General features: G+C 48.4%; 1 protein-coding gene across 2 annotated transcripts in view; it reads right to left on the reverse strand.

Annotated features, from left to right (window-relative positions):
• The window catches only part of enpp2 (ectonucleotide pyrophosphatase/phosphodiesterase 2), a 45,995-nt gene extending 36,154 nt beyond the window's left edge, over window positions 1-9,841 (reverse strand). For both annotated transcript variants that reach the window (XM_038274864.1, XM_038274862.1), the window contains exons 1-3: window positions 9,772-9,841; window positions 9,441-9,546; window positions 1,666-1,821 (exon numbers count right to left, since the gene is read on the reverse strand). In XM_038274864.1, the coding sequence (XP_038130792.1) occupies window positions 1,666-1,821; window positions 9,441-9,546; window positions 9,772-9,789 (280 nt within the window). In that variant the 5' untranslated portion in view covers window positions 9,790-9,841. The remainder of the gene's footprint in view (window positions 1-1,665; window positions 1,822-9,440; window positions 9,547-9,771) is intronic.
• Between the last annotated feature and the right edge of the window lie 5,524 nt (window positions 9,842-15,365).

Below are 15,365 nucleotides of genomic sequence, written 5' to 3' on the forward strand. Positions count from 1 at the left end.
AATATTGGGATCTGGCTGTGGTGAGTGCTCTGACATATGATGTTCGATGTTCACGGTAAGCCTGTCTGAAAACTTGTAGTCCAGTGGAGGTGTATTTCCGCTCCAGGGCACGGCCAGCAGTTTTCATTTTGCGGAGCTCTATGGTGTACCAGGGGGCTGATTTGGAAAAGTGAACTGTTGTTGTTTTTAGAGGTGCATGAGATTCGAGGATATTATGGAGGGTGGAATTGTAGTAGTTAACAGATCCATTAATTGACTGTGGGTCAAGTGAGATGTTTTGTATGTCCTGGTTGAGGAGGTTGCCATCTATTGCTTTTATGTTTCTGAAATGGATCTGACGTTTTGTTTTATTGTACGGGCCTGCTAAAGACAGTTCCATGGAGATGCTGTTGTGGTCTGACATGCCTAAATCATGTACCTGCAGATTGGTGATGGAAGCACTGTCTGTAATAACCAGATCCAGTGTGTGGCCTTTGGTGTGTGTTGGTACTGTGACATGTTGTGTGAGATGTAGACAGTCCAGGAGTTCAAGAAATTCTGCAGCGGGGCGATTAGTGGGGGAGTCTACATGTAGATTGAAATCACCCAGTATAAGTGTGTTTTTGGCTGTTGCACAAAAGGTGCAGGGCTGCCCTTTGTCACCGATTCTGTTCATTACCTTCATGGACAGAATTTCTAGGCGCAGCCAAGGTGTTGAGGGGATCCGTTTTGGTGGCCTTAGGATTGCGTCTCTGCTTTTTGCAGATGATGTGGTCCTATTGGCTTCATCAGGTCGTGATCTGCAGCTCTCGCTGGATCGGTTCGCAGCCGAGTGTGAAGCGGCCGGGATGGGGATCAGTGCCTCCAAATCCGAGGCCATGGTCTTGAGCCGGAAAAGGGTAGAGTGCCTTCTCCGGGTCAGGGGGGGTGTCCTGCCCCAAGTGGAGGAGTTTAAGTATCTTGGGATCTTGTTCACGAATGAGGGAAGAAGGGAGCGGGAGATCGACAGGCGGATTGGTGCAGCGTCTGCCGTGAAGCGGGCGCTGTACCGGGTCCGTCGTGGTGAAGAGAGAGCTGAGTCAAAAAGCGAAGCTCTCGATTTACCGGTCGATCTACGTTCCTACCCTCATCTATGGTCATGAACTCTGGGTCATGACCGAAAGAACGAGATCGCGGATACAAGCGGCCGAAATGGGTTTCCTCCGTAGGGTGGCTGGGCTCTCCCTTAGAGATAGGGTGAGAAGCTCGGTCATCCGGGAGGGACTCGGAGTAGAGCCGCTGCTCCTCCACGTCGAGAGGAGCCAGTTGAGGTGGCTTGGGCATCTGTTTAGGATGCCTCCTGGACGCCTCCCTGGTGAGGTGTTCCGGGCACGTCCCACCGGGGGGAGGCCCCGGGGAAGACCCAGGACACGCTGGAGAGACTATGTTTCTCGGCTGGCCTGGGAACGCCTTGGGGTTCCTCCTGAAGAGCTGGAAGAAGTGGCTGGGGAGAGGGAAGTCTGGGCCTCCCTTTTTAAGCTGCTGCCCCCGCGACCCGACCCCGGATAAGCGGAGGAATATGGATGGATGGATGGATGGATGGACAAAAGGTTGTCAGGAGATCCTGCAGTTCATTTATGTTAGACGCATCCTAACGGACACTAGGACCCAGGAGTGGGGTCGGGCTGCCATGTTCAGATACAGTACCTGTCCGCAGGCAGAGGGTGCTGAAGTCGGAGCAGCAGCTGTTGTATGTCCTGCACAGGTTGTCACAGCGACAGTTTGGGGGCTCCGCCTCCAGCAGCTCAAAGCAGCGGTTCCTGCAGGAGCCAGAGGTTGGTATGTACTGGACCCCGGAGCGTGCTGAGGGAAGGAGAGACAAAGGAGGGGGGTTATTCTGGTGGCCTCAGGTCAACCACATCCTGAAGGAACCAAAACCAACAAGGTCCATCTGGAAGAACCTTCTGAGGTTTTTCAGAATACTTAAACATGTGTGCATGTTAGGAGGAATATCGTCCACTTAGCCATGGGTTAGCCACAGATTAGCCATGGGTTAGGCATGAGTTAACAGAGAGTTAGCCATTGGTTAGACATGAGTTAACAGAGACTTAGCCATTGGTTAGGCATGAGTTAGCAGAGAGTTAGCTATGGGTTAGCCATGGGTTAGCCACAGATAAGCCATGGGTTAGCCATGGGTTAGCCACAGATTAGTCATGGGTTAGCTATGGGTTAGCCACAGATTAGCCATGGGTTAGCCACAGATTAGCCATGGGTTAGCCATGAGTTAACAGAGAGTTAGCCATTGGTTAGACATGAGTTAACAGAGACTTAGCCATTGGTTAGGCATGAGTTAGCAGAGAGTTAGCTATGGGTTAGCCATGAGTTAGCCACAGATAAGCCATGGGTTAGCCATGGGTTAGCCACAGATTAGTCATGGGTTAGCTATGGGTTAGCCACAGATTATCCATGGGTTAGCCACAGATTAGCCATGGGTTAGCCATGAGTTAACAGAGAGTTAGCCATTGGTTAGACATGAGCTAACAGAGACTTAGCCATTGGTTAGGCATGAGTTAGCAGAGATTTAGCTATGGGTTAGCCATGAGTTAGCCACAGATTAGCCATGGGTTAGCCACAGATTAGTAATGGGTTAGCCACAGATTAGCCATGGGTTAGCCACAGATTAGCCATGGGTTAGCCATGAGTTAACAGAGAGTTAGCCATTGGTTAGACATGAGTTAACAGAGACTTAGCCATTGGTTAGGCATGAGTTCGCAGAGAGTTAGCTATGGGTTAGCCATGGGTTAGCCACAGATTAGCCATGGGTTAGCCATGAATTAACAGAGAGTTAGCCATTGGTTAGACATGAGTTAACAGAGACTTAGCCATTGGTTAGGCATGAGTTCGCAGAGAGTTAGCTATGGGTTAGCCATGAGTTAGCCATAGATTAGCCATGGGTTAGCCACAGATTAGTCATGGGTTAGCCATAGATTAGCCACGGGTTAGCCACAGATTAGCCATGAGTTAACAGAGAGTTAGCCATTGGTTAGACATGTGTTAACAGAGACATAGCCATTGGTTAGGCATGAGTTAGCAGAGAGTTAGCTATGGGTTAGCCATAAGTTAGCCACAGATTAGCCATGGGTTAGCCATGAGTTAGCAGAGAGTTAGCCAAGGGTTAGCCATGATTTAACAGAGAGTTAGCCATTGGTTAGATTAGAGTTAGCATAGAGTTAGCCATGGGTTAGACATGAGTTAGCAGAGAGTTAGCCATGGGTTAGCCATGGGTTAGCCACGGGTTAGCCATGAGTTAGCAGAGAGTGAGCCATGGGTTAGCAATAAGTTAGCTCTGGGTTATCCACGGGTTAGTGATAAGTTAGCCATGGGTAAGCAATGGGTTAGACACGAGTTAGCCATGGGTTATCCACGGGTTAGCCATGAGTTAGCCACGGGTAAGCAATGGGTTAGACATGAGTTAGCCATGGGTTATCCACGGGTTAGCCATGAGTTATCCACGGGTTAGCCATGAGTTAGCAACGGGTAAGCAATGGGATAGACATGAGTTAGCAATGGGTTATCCACGGGTTAGCCACGAGTTAGCCAAGGGTAAGCAATGAGTTAGAAATAAGTTAGCCATGGGTTATCCAAGGGTAAGCAATGAGTTAGACATGATTACAATTTACATTGTAATCAAGATTTCAGTTTTAGTAAAAACTGTTCATCACAATACATCACATACATTAGGGTGGGGATGGGGGGGGGGGGGGTAGGAAGGACGATTGTCATGCGTGCCACAGAACGCTGCCTTTGGCGTGTTCTTATGGCTGCCCAGGGCCCCAACCTGGAGGTGGTTCCCTATAGCGCTGCCTTTATCTCTGTGGAATCATAGGAGCCACATTGGGGAGGGAGAGGTGGGAAAAAAGTATATCTCAAAATGTATCCTTGACAGGATACAGTTTAAGAAATAAAAAAAGAAACTCAGCACAAGAAGAGCACATATAAATACAAGACATTTCAGCAGAAGGAAAGCATCGGAGGCTGGAGCCACATGAAAGTCAATCTGGTATTTGAGACATTAGTTATGTGTGTATGAGTGCGTTCAATCTGTCCATGAACGCCGTCCACAGGCTATTGTCCTTGATAAGATGGAAGTTTATCAACTAGCGCTACAGTTCTGGACGCATCCACAGGTGTTCATAGGTAGGGGAGGGGGCAGCAGTTCTTCTGGGCCCTTCCGCCATAACATCCAGGGGAGGTTTGATAAGGGGGAGGCCGAATCCAAAATAACACTTATTGTTTAGAGAGCAGGCTGCACAGGAATTTTCCATCAGTCTTGAGTCTTTTCTTGCTGGCTCTACGTGGCGAATCCAATATTCCAAGTTTATTGGGTTTTTCCACCTTGAAGCGAGCGTGCACATCCAAGATATTATCCATTCTCACTTTTGAGTTCAACCACCACAGCCAGCCTGTGTTCAATCGCACCCAGCATACGGCTCAGCTCCCGATCTTGCTCATTCACAGCCTTTGTGAGCGCCTCAGCTGCTGCCGGCAGCCTGATCATCGCCCAAATTACCGCCAACATCCTCCGTAATTATAGATACATCAGGTATCCTCCACATCCAAACAGGAGAATTCAGAGTATCATAAAACCAAAAATCCGAACATCTTCAATATCCGCCACTGACAGTGTTGTGAAACAGCTTCATCACTGGTTAGCTTCACTGGTTAGATCCTTCACTGGTTAGCTCCTTTACTGGTTAGCTCCATCACTGGTTAGCTTCATCACTGGTTAGCTTCATCACTGGTTAGCTCCATCACTGGTTAGCTCCTTTACTGGTTAGCTCCATCACTGGTTAGCTTCACTGGTTAGATCCTTCACTGGTAAGCTCCTTTACTGGTTAGCTCCATCACTGGTTAGCTCCATCACTGGTTAGCTCCTTTACTGGTTAGCTCCTTTACTGGTTAGCTCCATCACTGGTTAGCTTCATCACTGGTTAGCTCCTTTACTGGTTAGCTCCATCACTGGTTAGCTTCATCACTGGTTAGCTCCTTCACTGGTTAGCTCCTTTACTGGTTAGCTCCATCACTGGTTAGCTTCATCACTGGTTAGCTCCTTCACTGGTTAGCTCCTTCACTGGTTAGCTTCATCACTGGTTAGCTCCATCACTGGTTAGCTCCTTTACTGGTTAGCTTCATCACTTGTTAGCTTCATCACTGGTTAGCTCCATCACTGGTTAGCTCCTTTACTGGTTAGCTCCATCACTGGTTAGCTCCTTCACTGGTTAGCTCCTTTACTGGTTAGCTCCTTCACTGGTTAGCTCCTTTACTGGTTAGCTCTATCACTGGTTAGCTCCTTCACTGGTTAGCTCCTTCACTGGTTAGCTCCTTTACTGGTTAGCTCCATCACTGGTTAGCTTCATCACTGGTTAGCTTCATCACTGGTTAGCACTTTTACTGGTTAGCTCCATCGCTGGTTGGCTCCATCACTGGTTAGCTCCTTTACTGGTTAGCTCCATCACTGGTTAGCACCTTTACTGGTTAGCTCCATCGCTGGTTAGCTCCATCACTGGTTAGCTCCATCGCTGGTTAGCTCCTTTACTGGTTAGCTCCATCGCTGGTTAGCTCCATCGCTGGTTAGCTCCTTTACTGGTTAGCTCCATCGCTGGTTAACTACATCACAGGTTAGCTCCTTTACTGGTTAGCTCCATCGCTGGTTAGCTCATTTACTGGTTAGCTCCATCGCTGGTTAGCTCCTCTACTGGTTAGCTCCATTGCTGGTTAGCTCCTTTACTGGTTAGCTCCATCGCTGGTTAGCTCCTTTACTGGTTAGCTCCATCACTGGTTAGCTCCATCACTGGTTAGCTCCAGCGCTGATTAGCTCCAGCGCTGGTTAGCTCCATCACTGGTTAGCTCCATCACTCGTTAGCTCCATCGCTGGTTAGCTCCTTTACTGGTTAGCTCCATCACTGGTTAGCTTCTTTAGTGGATGCAGCCATGCCTGTGTCCGCGCTGCTTGTGTCCCAATGATCTGTGGTTGCTCTGGATATCTGGGCCCCTGTAGGGTAAGTCTGGGGCCGCCCACACCTGCTAATAAACACACTTTCTTTCTCAAAAGCATGTCCAAGCATCCATAGCACAGTTTTGAGAGTTTGGTTCCAGGTGTTTGGCTATATTGCCACAATGGAGCCAAATCAATTTGAGAAACCATTTCAAATCAACCAATCAGCTGACGAGAACGCCTGAACCCCAGCAGGAAATACCCCTACGTCATTCAGCGTTTAAAACTCAGAGCGTGAGATCAATCTCTCTCTGTGCCCTGGGTTTTAACACCCGCAGGGAGAGGCCCGTTTCACGTGAAATGCTAAAGAAAGCTAGCTGGAAGTAGCTTTCGTTTTCCTGCATCAAAAGTCACGCAATCGCAATGACCCATCGTGCATAGCGCCCGCTGAGCTAGGTGAGACGGGAATCTCCGAAGCTGAACGCTGTGTGGAGCTTCCAGCTTTTGTGAGGACCTCGCTACAGAAATCACGGCCTATCTGCAGGAGGACGCTCCTGCTTTGATAGCTAACGGACCCCCTGGTGAGACGGACCTCCTGCGAGAGACAGGTAGATAGGAGAAACTTGAATTAACGCTCATGTTTAATCTGTGCCGGTTATAAGAACTCTGGTTTAAAGGTTGAAATAAGTGTCCAGTGAAAAGCTGCAAGTGATCCTGCTTTCCTTCTTTTTCTGCTTTAAGGTTAGTTTATAGAGAATTTGCTCACATTTAACCGCGTGTGGTCATGTGGTTGAGGACGCGTTGTTCCAAGCTGCCCCCCCTCCTCCCCCCTTTCATCATTTGAAAAGGGGGGTCACACACACACACACACACACACACACACACACACACACACACACACACAGCCCTGCTGCTGCTTTGCTAAACAAACTTCTGCTGCTGCTGTTAATGCATTTTAACCATTTATCATTTAAGCTGAATGTATTCATGTTGTTTTAATTGAACTGTTCTCATCATACCTGCTGCTGTTCTAACGGACATTATTGAATGTATTAACATCTGGCCTATCTTGGACAATCTCAAGCCAGTTAAACGGACTCTTAGGGTTTGATTCTTTTTCTTTCAAAATTAATCACTTAGTCTACCTGGCGTTTATTTTCTAACAGCGTGTTTGCTTAGACGTTAAATTTCTGTAATCCTGAATTATTAGAATAAAGACGTCATTGTTTAACTTGCAGTTGTTTGTGATTCATATACGGATGGTTTATCACTCAGGCCAGATCCATCCCCTTTTGGTAACAGTGTGAATAAACAGAGAAAAATAGTCTTTGATTGATAATTAATAGCTCTGCTATTAACCTAGCCTGGGTCACTAAATTGGTGTGGATACCTGGATTTGATCAGGAACCATCCAGAGGTGAAAGGCATAAAGCCTGGTAGATGAGCAAATTAGAGCTACAATAATACAATAGAAACACTAAATTGATTTCACCTTCATTTTTGAATAAGTTAAAGGAATAGTACACCCAAAACATAATTAGCCTTCATTTTCTACTCACCCCCATGCTGAACAACACTCTGGAGTACTTTTTTGATATCTCAAATGCATCTGGAGATCTGGGAGGCTTCTTGCTGTCTGCTGACATTCAAATAATGGAGGTCTATGGCGCCCGAGCCAGAAAGGTCCATAAAAGTCCACAAAAAACGTGTCAATATGCCTCCATACTGCTCGTCCAATGTATTCCAAGTGTCCTGAGTGGGTAGCATCCAGAATTTACTCGAAACAAAGTCATTTAGAAGGTTTTTAGAGCATAAACAGTAGTGTATAGGATTTCCTGCGCATTCACGACGCTACGGAAGCCGGCAGACCAAACCAGATGAAAGTGCGCATTCAGCGTCTGCTCTGCCGATAATGCAAGCGTAGAAGAAGAAATGTGCTGTTTACCTGTGCAAAGAAAGAAACAACGAAAGAAAAATGTCTGAGGACTTCAGTGTTGAGGAAGAGCATGAGTTCTTTGCCGAGCTGAATGCGCACTTTCATCTGGTTTGGTCTGCTGCGGTTTCCGTAGACTCGTGAACGCGCTATTAGGAAATCCTATACACTACTGTTTATGCTCTAAAACATTCTAAATGACTTCGTTTCGAGTAAATTCTGGATGCTACCCACTCAGGACACTTGGAATACATTGGACGAGCAGTATGGAGGAATATTGACACGTTTTTTGTGGACTTTTATGGACCTTTCTGCCTCGGGCGCCATAGACCTCCATTATTTGAATGTCAGCAGACAGCAAGAAGCCTCCCAGATCTCCAGATGCATTTGAGATATCAAAAAAGTACTCCAGAGTGTTGTTCAGCATGGGGGTGAGTAGAAAATGAAGGCTAATCATGTTTTGGGTGTACTATTCCTTTAAATAATTAACTATAACTCCACTTCTAGATAATAATTTATTCACTATCTGCAGGATATCATTTTGCACAACATTCACACTGATGCTAAACACGAAGCCGCAGCTATAGATATAAACCACCCTGAATAATAGTTTAATCACCACAGATATAAACCACCATTAATTACAGAGTTTAGTCACCACAGGGTTTCCTTCTAGTCTCATGGAAATCGATCTACCTGCTGCTCTGGAAGCTTTTTCACGTTTTCTTTGATCGTCTTTTATTTTCTGTTTGCTGTTTTTCTGTTCCTCTCGTCTCATGCAGGTTTGGAAGCAGATTTCTAGAAGTTACTGCATAGTTTCTGTTTTTTTTCTCTTTTCTCCTCTACTTTTCTGTCTCCATTGAGTTCCATTTTGTTCATAATTACCATCACAGCCTTATAGCAACAACCAGAATGGTTTGCCTTTGGAAGCATTGGGCTAATATCTAGCTCTGGGACATAGATTCCTAGAGCTAGATCAGCATTCAGCCTGATTAAAGTGGAACTAAAGGCTTTAGAAAAGGAGTCTCCGTCATTAACCCTTCCCATGTGGAGGTGAGGACCAACAGTCCTGTGACTCTAGTCCTCTGCTGAAGGATAGGAAGCATGGAACATGTGCAGACCTCCACCCACAGTGACTCCACCCATGATGCCGTTCACTCTTGTCTCACTAAGTGACCTGCCTGATGGTGCAGGTGGAGCAACAGGATGGTGTTTCTGAAAAGGTGCAGCTGGTGCCTCCTTTAGTCATTCTGACATGTTGGGCTTCTTCTGGTTGCCTCCTGTGTGCAGACCCCCCCCCCCCCCCCCCCCCCCCCACCATGGAACCACAGTGACACCAGTCCCAGGATGAACAAAATTTAGATCCAGTGCAGCTCTAATTCTATATTTAATCAGAAACAGTAAAGTTTTCTTTCAGCTGAGGCGGTTTCACAATTACAGTCTAAATCCACGCTGACGTACCCCCCCCCCCCCCCCCCGAATGGGACACATGCTACCCATTAACTCTGCTGCAGGCACAGACGCCACATTGAGCTCACATCTTCATGTACTCACCCTCTGCCCTGGCTGCAGTCCCATCTTCTCCTGAACGCTTGGGTCGCCCAAAGACAAAAGCCCAACACAGGTGAGAGCCCCACAGGGGGGCCAGGATCCAGCCGCACTGGGGGAACAGCACCGGGTTAGAGCTCACTTCATCAGAACACTTTCACTTCCATCTGCAGTGAAAACAAGCTGACTGCTGCAGCAGCAGGAGGGGACCACCCGCATGCAGGCAGCCAGCGTGGAACAGACACACGTCCATGGCTGGACAGTCTGTCTTTACGCAGACAGACAGACACACAGACTGAGCGCCACGGCGGCGGCCATGTCATGGATCTCACCGTACCAGCTTCAGCAGCAGCATGGCTCCGTTGGTCTGACAGCAGCTGAGGGTCGGAGGGACTTCTGGAGCACAGGACCACCAGGAAGGAGGGGCAGGGGGAGGGGCTGGAGGAGCGCACCACAGAGCCCCCCGCCTGGGGGCCGATACAGTTGCTCCACATGCGTTATTATAGAGGCCCCTGGTTCCAGGAAGGGTTCTCACATTTTCTTACAAAGAAGCAGAGAATTGAAGATCTGATGAGTTTAGATGTAGAAGCTGCTTTCTGTCCTGATGGGGATCAATGGTCGTTCAGACTGGCCTACATTAGCCTACAACAGATCTAAAACAACTAACTCTATAATAACGAGCAGAAGCTTCATTTTTTATAAAGAATATTGATTTTTTTATTTTTACTTTAACTAGCTTGGAAATGATGTTTTATTATCATTTTAAACTGTTGGCAACAGATTGGCAGATATTTACCATCAATATTTGCTCAGGTCCTTCAGATGCTGCAGATCTGCTGTCAGTCTGCTGTGGAGAGTCTGACCTCTTCCTCCATCATCATCATCATCAGAGCTAATGACTGAAAGAAGCTCAACCAGCTAATAAAGAAGGTCGGCTCTGTTCCTCTAGAACCTCTGGTGATGAAGATGATGGAAGGCAGTGAGCATCATCTTCACCTTCCTGCTGACACCATCAACATCCACAACTATATGAAAACAAACATCTAGAAGTTACTACGACATCTTATTTACTTTTCTATTTTTTATTTGTATCTTTAAAATGGATGTTTTTGGCTCAGAAACCCTCCAGTGTGTTTCTAGTCAGAAGGTGAAAAGCTCCATCCATCATCTCTGACATTCTGATACTCACAGCATAATGCAGCCACTGCTTTACTAATGGGATATGGTTCTGGGGTCATGCTGGGATTTAGGTTTTGGTCTCATCTGAACCCTGAAATTTCTTCCATTCTGGCCAGCTTAGAAAAATGCCTCTCACCATTTCCACCTTTAAACAAACACATGATAAATAAAACAATACACAGTTCTAAAGGGAAAAAGGGTTCCTGTTAGGAAGAAACCTGAAACAGCAAGAAAATCAATGACCCCCCCAGAACCAATAAAGGATTCCCCAGTTCCCGCCCCCGTTACCCGTGTTTCTGCTTCCAAACACCTCAGACCAATAAGCAGGTCTGTGGAAAAGCTGACTGGAAATACATAGAGATGTCAGACATTTAACCACCTAAACCCAGAAACACACATTAAAGGTGCAGAGCACCAGAACTCGATGGCTAGAATAGATCACCTGCTCTGGTCATATTGACCCTCGAGACATAATCACCCAAAGACTTAAAAACTCCTTTCAGCAAAGCAGACATAGAAAAAGAAGCATAGATACAAAAGGCAACTGGCAACCAGCTCCACAGGCGGCCCCGTCCAGGAAACACACAGCCAGGCAGACGAGCTCCGAGCCAGCTCCCATGTCAGAGGATGAAGAGAGCACATCCAGTTAGTCACAGTCAGAGAAACAGGACTACACTGGAAAACAGGCCAAGCTCCAACATCTAGAAACAAAGGTGTTGATGGCAGCAGCACAGCTGATATTTCTCTCCAGGATGGAGTCACAGCCAAACAGGAACAGACCAGATGAAGCTACTATGAGAAAAAGCAGAGAGAGCAGAACGTTAGAGATTGAACTAACAGATTCTGCAGAGTGGGAGAATAGAGATAGAATGAAGCAGAATGATGAAAAAGGGGTCCCTATGTCCTCCAGCAGTCTAAGCCTATAGCAGCAGAACTATAGAGATAGCTCAGGATAACCTGAGCCTCTCTAACTAGAAGCTTTATCAGAAAGGAAAGTTTTAAGCCTAGCCTTAAAAGTAGACAGGGTGTCTGCTGTCAGGTAAGAGATAAACCAATCCAGTACTGAACCAAAAGGAAGACCCAGTTTTCCAGACGCTGCAATAAAATCCACTAATCAGCAGAATCAAAGTGAAGTAACTGCAGTTTATGAATGACTGTTGGAGCCGATAAAAAGGAAGACCAGGATGGCAACAATAGTCATGCCCTGAGGAAAGACCTCTCCATCTGGGAAGAAAATGGTTTTGTGCTTCATGATCTGTAGAAAAAAATAGCCAGGTTACAGCAGAAGATATGAAGGCCCAGAGCAGAGAGGGAGCTGATTGGCCTGGATATGGTGAGGGTGACAGATATGTTCAAACAAGACTGCCTGCTCTTTGACGTGGAAGGGCATGGAAGACTGCCTGCTCTTTGGAATGGAAGACTGCCTGCTCTTTGGCGTGGAGGACAACCTGTTGTGTAGCATGGAAGACAGCCTGCTCTTTGGCGTTGAAGACTGTCTGCTCTTTGGCATGGAGGACAACCTGTTGTTTAGCATGGAAGACTGCCTGCTCTTTGGCATGGAGAACAACCTGTTGTTTAGCATGGAAGACTGCCTGCTCTTTGGCATGGAGGACAACCTGTTGTTTAGCATGGAAGACTGCCTGCTCTTTGGCATGGAGGACAACCTGTTGTTTAGCATGGAAGACTGCCTGCTCTTTGGCATGGAGGACAACCTGTTGCGTAGCATGGAAGACTGCCTGCTCTTTGGCATGGAGGACAACCTGGTGCGTAGCATGGAAGACTGCCTGCTCTTTGGCGTGGAAGACTGCCTGCTCTTTAGCATGGAAGGGCGTGGAAGACTGCCTGCTCTTTGGAATGGAAGACTGCCTGCCTTTTAGCATGGAAGACAGCCTGCTCTTTGGCATGGAGGACAACCTGTTGCGTAGCATGGAAGACTGCCTGCTCTTTGGCATTGAAGACTGTCTGCTCTTTGGCGTGGAGGACAACCTGTTGTTTAGCATGGAAGACAGCCTGCTCTTTGGCGTGGAGGACAACCTGTTGTTTAGCATGGAAGACAGCCTGCTCTTTGGCACGGAGGACAACCTGTTGTGTAGCATGGAAGACAGCCTGCTCTTTGGCGTTGAAGACTGTCTGCTCTTTGGCATGGAGGACAACCTGTTGTTTAGCATGGAAGACTGCCTGCTCTTTGGCATGGAGGACAACCTGTTGCGTAGCATGGAAGACTGCCTGCTCTTTGGCATGGAGGACAACCTGTTGCGTAGCATGGAAGACTGCCTGCTCTTTGGCGTGGAAGACTGCCTGCTCTTTAGCATGGAAGGGCGTGGAAGACTGCCTGCTCTTTGGCATGGAGGACAACCTGTTGCGTAGCATGGAAGACTGCATGCTCTTTGGCGTTGAAGACTGTCTGCTCTTTGGCATGGAGGACAACCTATTGTTTAGCATGGAAGACTGCCTGCTCTTTGGCATGGAAGACTGCCTGTTGTTTAGCAAGGAAGACCACCTGCTCTTTGGCATGGAGGACAACCTGTTGTGTAGCATGGAAGACTACCTGCTCTTTGGCGTGGAAGACTGCCTGCTCTTTGGCGTGGAAGACTGCCTGCTCTTTGGCGTGGAAGACTGCCTGCTCTTTGGCATGGAAGACAACCTGTTGTGTAGCATGGAAGACAGCCTGCTCTTTGGCGTTGAAGACTGTCTGCTCTTTGGCATGGAGGACAACCTGTTGTTTAGCATGGAAGACTGCCTGCTCTTTGGCATGGAGGACAACCTGTTGCGTAGCATGGAAGACTGCCTGCTCTTTGGCATGGAGGACAACCTGTTGTGTAGCATGGAAGACTGCCTGCTCTTTGGCATGGAGGACAACCTGTTGTGTAGCATGGAAGACTGCCTGCTCTTTGGCATGGAAGACACTGCCTTTGGCATCGAGGACAACCTGTTGTTTAGCATGGAAGACTGCCTGCTTTTAGGCGTGGAAGACTGCCTGCTCTTTGGCATGGAGGACAACCTGTTGTTTAGTATGGAAGACCACCTGCTCTTTGGCATGGAGGACAACCTGTTGTGTAGCATGGAAGACTGCCTGCTCTTTGGCGTGGAAGACTGCCTGCTCTTTGGCGTGGAAGATTGTCTGCTCTTTGGCATGGAAGACTGCCTGCTCTTTGGCGTGGAAGACAGCCTGCTCTTTGGCATGGAGGACAACCTGTTGTGTAGCATGGAAGACTGCCTGCTCTTTAGCATGGAAGACTGCCTGCTCTTTGGCATGGAAGACAGCCTGCTCTTTGGCATGGAGGACAACCTGTTGTGTAGCATGGAAGACTGCCTGCTCTTTAGCATGGAAGACTGCCTGCTCTTTGGCGTGGAAGACTGCCTGCTCTTTGGCATGGAAGACAGCCTGCTCTTTGGCATGGAGGACAACCTGTTGTGTAGCATGGAAGACAGCCTGCTCTTTGGCGTTGAAGACTGTCTGCTCTTTGGCATGGAGGACAACCTGTTATTTAGCATGGAAGACTGCCTGCTCTTTGGTATGGAGGACAACCTGTTGTGTAGCATGGAAGACTGCCTGCTCTTTGGCATGGAAGACAGCCTGCCTTTGGCATCGAGGACAACCTGTTGTTTAGCATGGAAGACTGCCTGCTTTTAGCCGTGGAAGACTGCCTGCTCTTTGGCATGGAGGACAACCTGTTGTTTAGTATGGAAGACCACCTGCTCTTTGGCATGGAGGACAACCTGTTGTTTAGCATGGAAGACTGCCTGCTCTTTGGCATGGAGGACAACCTGTTGTTTAGCATGGAAGACTGCCTGCTCTTTGGCATGGAAGACTGCCTGTTGTTTAGCAAGGAAGACCACCTGCTCTTTGGCATGGAGGACAACCTGTTGTTTAGCATGGAAGACTGCCTGCTCTTTGGCATGGAGGACAACCTGCTAAGGAGCAGAAGCTGCAAACTGACTAAAGACTTGAGTGGACCTGATGGATCGAAACCAGATTGCTGTGAAGAAAAAAACTGTTGCAACGTTTCCCTCAGTTTTCAGAACTTTCAGAGGCCGACTGAGGGGTTAGTCTTCAGAACAAAGGACGTCTGCCAGCTGCTGCACAGGTGAGAGAAGAGCAGAGGTGGAATCTGGCTAAATAATCGGTTTCTTTAATGATTTCTGATCATTGAAGGGGATTATTCTAACAAAATGGCTTCACCATGCTAACGTGTATGAGCTGTTTATAAAGCTAGAACGTTTTACGCATCCCCTCCGCCACTACCCCCACCCACCAGACCCTCCGCCACCACCACCCGCCATTACCCCCACCCACCTGCCCCTCCGCCACTACCCCCACCCACCAGACCCTCCGCCATTACCTCTACCCAGCTGCCCCTCCGCCACCACCACCCGCCAGACCCTCCGCCATTACCTCTACCCACCTGCCCCTCCGCCACCACCACCCGCCAGACCCTCTGCCATTACCCCCACCCGCCAGCCCCTCTGCCACTACCCCCACCCACCAGACCCTCCGCCATTACCTCTACCCACCTGCCCCTCCGCCACTACCCCCACCCACCAGACCCTCCGCCATTACCCCCACCCGCCAGCCCTTCCGCCACCCCCACCCGCCAGACCCTCCGCCATTACCTCTACCCACCTGCCCCTCCGCCACCACCACCCGCCAGACCCTCCGCCATTACCCCCACCCGCCAGCCCTTCCGCCACCCCCACCCGCCAGACCCTCCGCCATTACCTCTACCCACCTGCCCCTCCGCCACCACCACC

This window comes from Cyprinodon tularosa, unplaced genomic scaffold (genome assembly GCF_016077235.1).
Source record: "Cyprinodon tularosa strain WSP-4 unplaced genomic scaffold, ASM1607723v1 ctg935, whole genome shotgun sequence".
Lineage (NCBI taxonomy): Eukaryota > Metazoa > Chordata > Actinopteri > Cyprinodontiformes > Cyprinodontidae > Cyprinodon > Cyprinodon tularosa.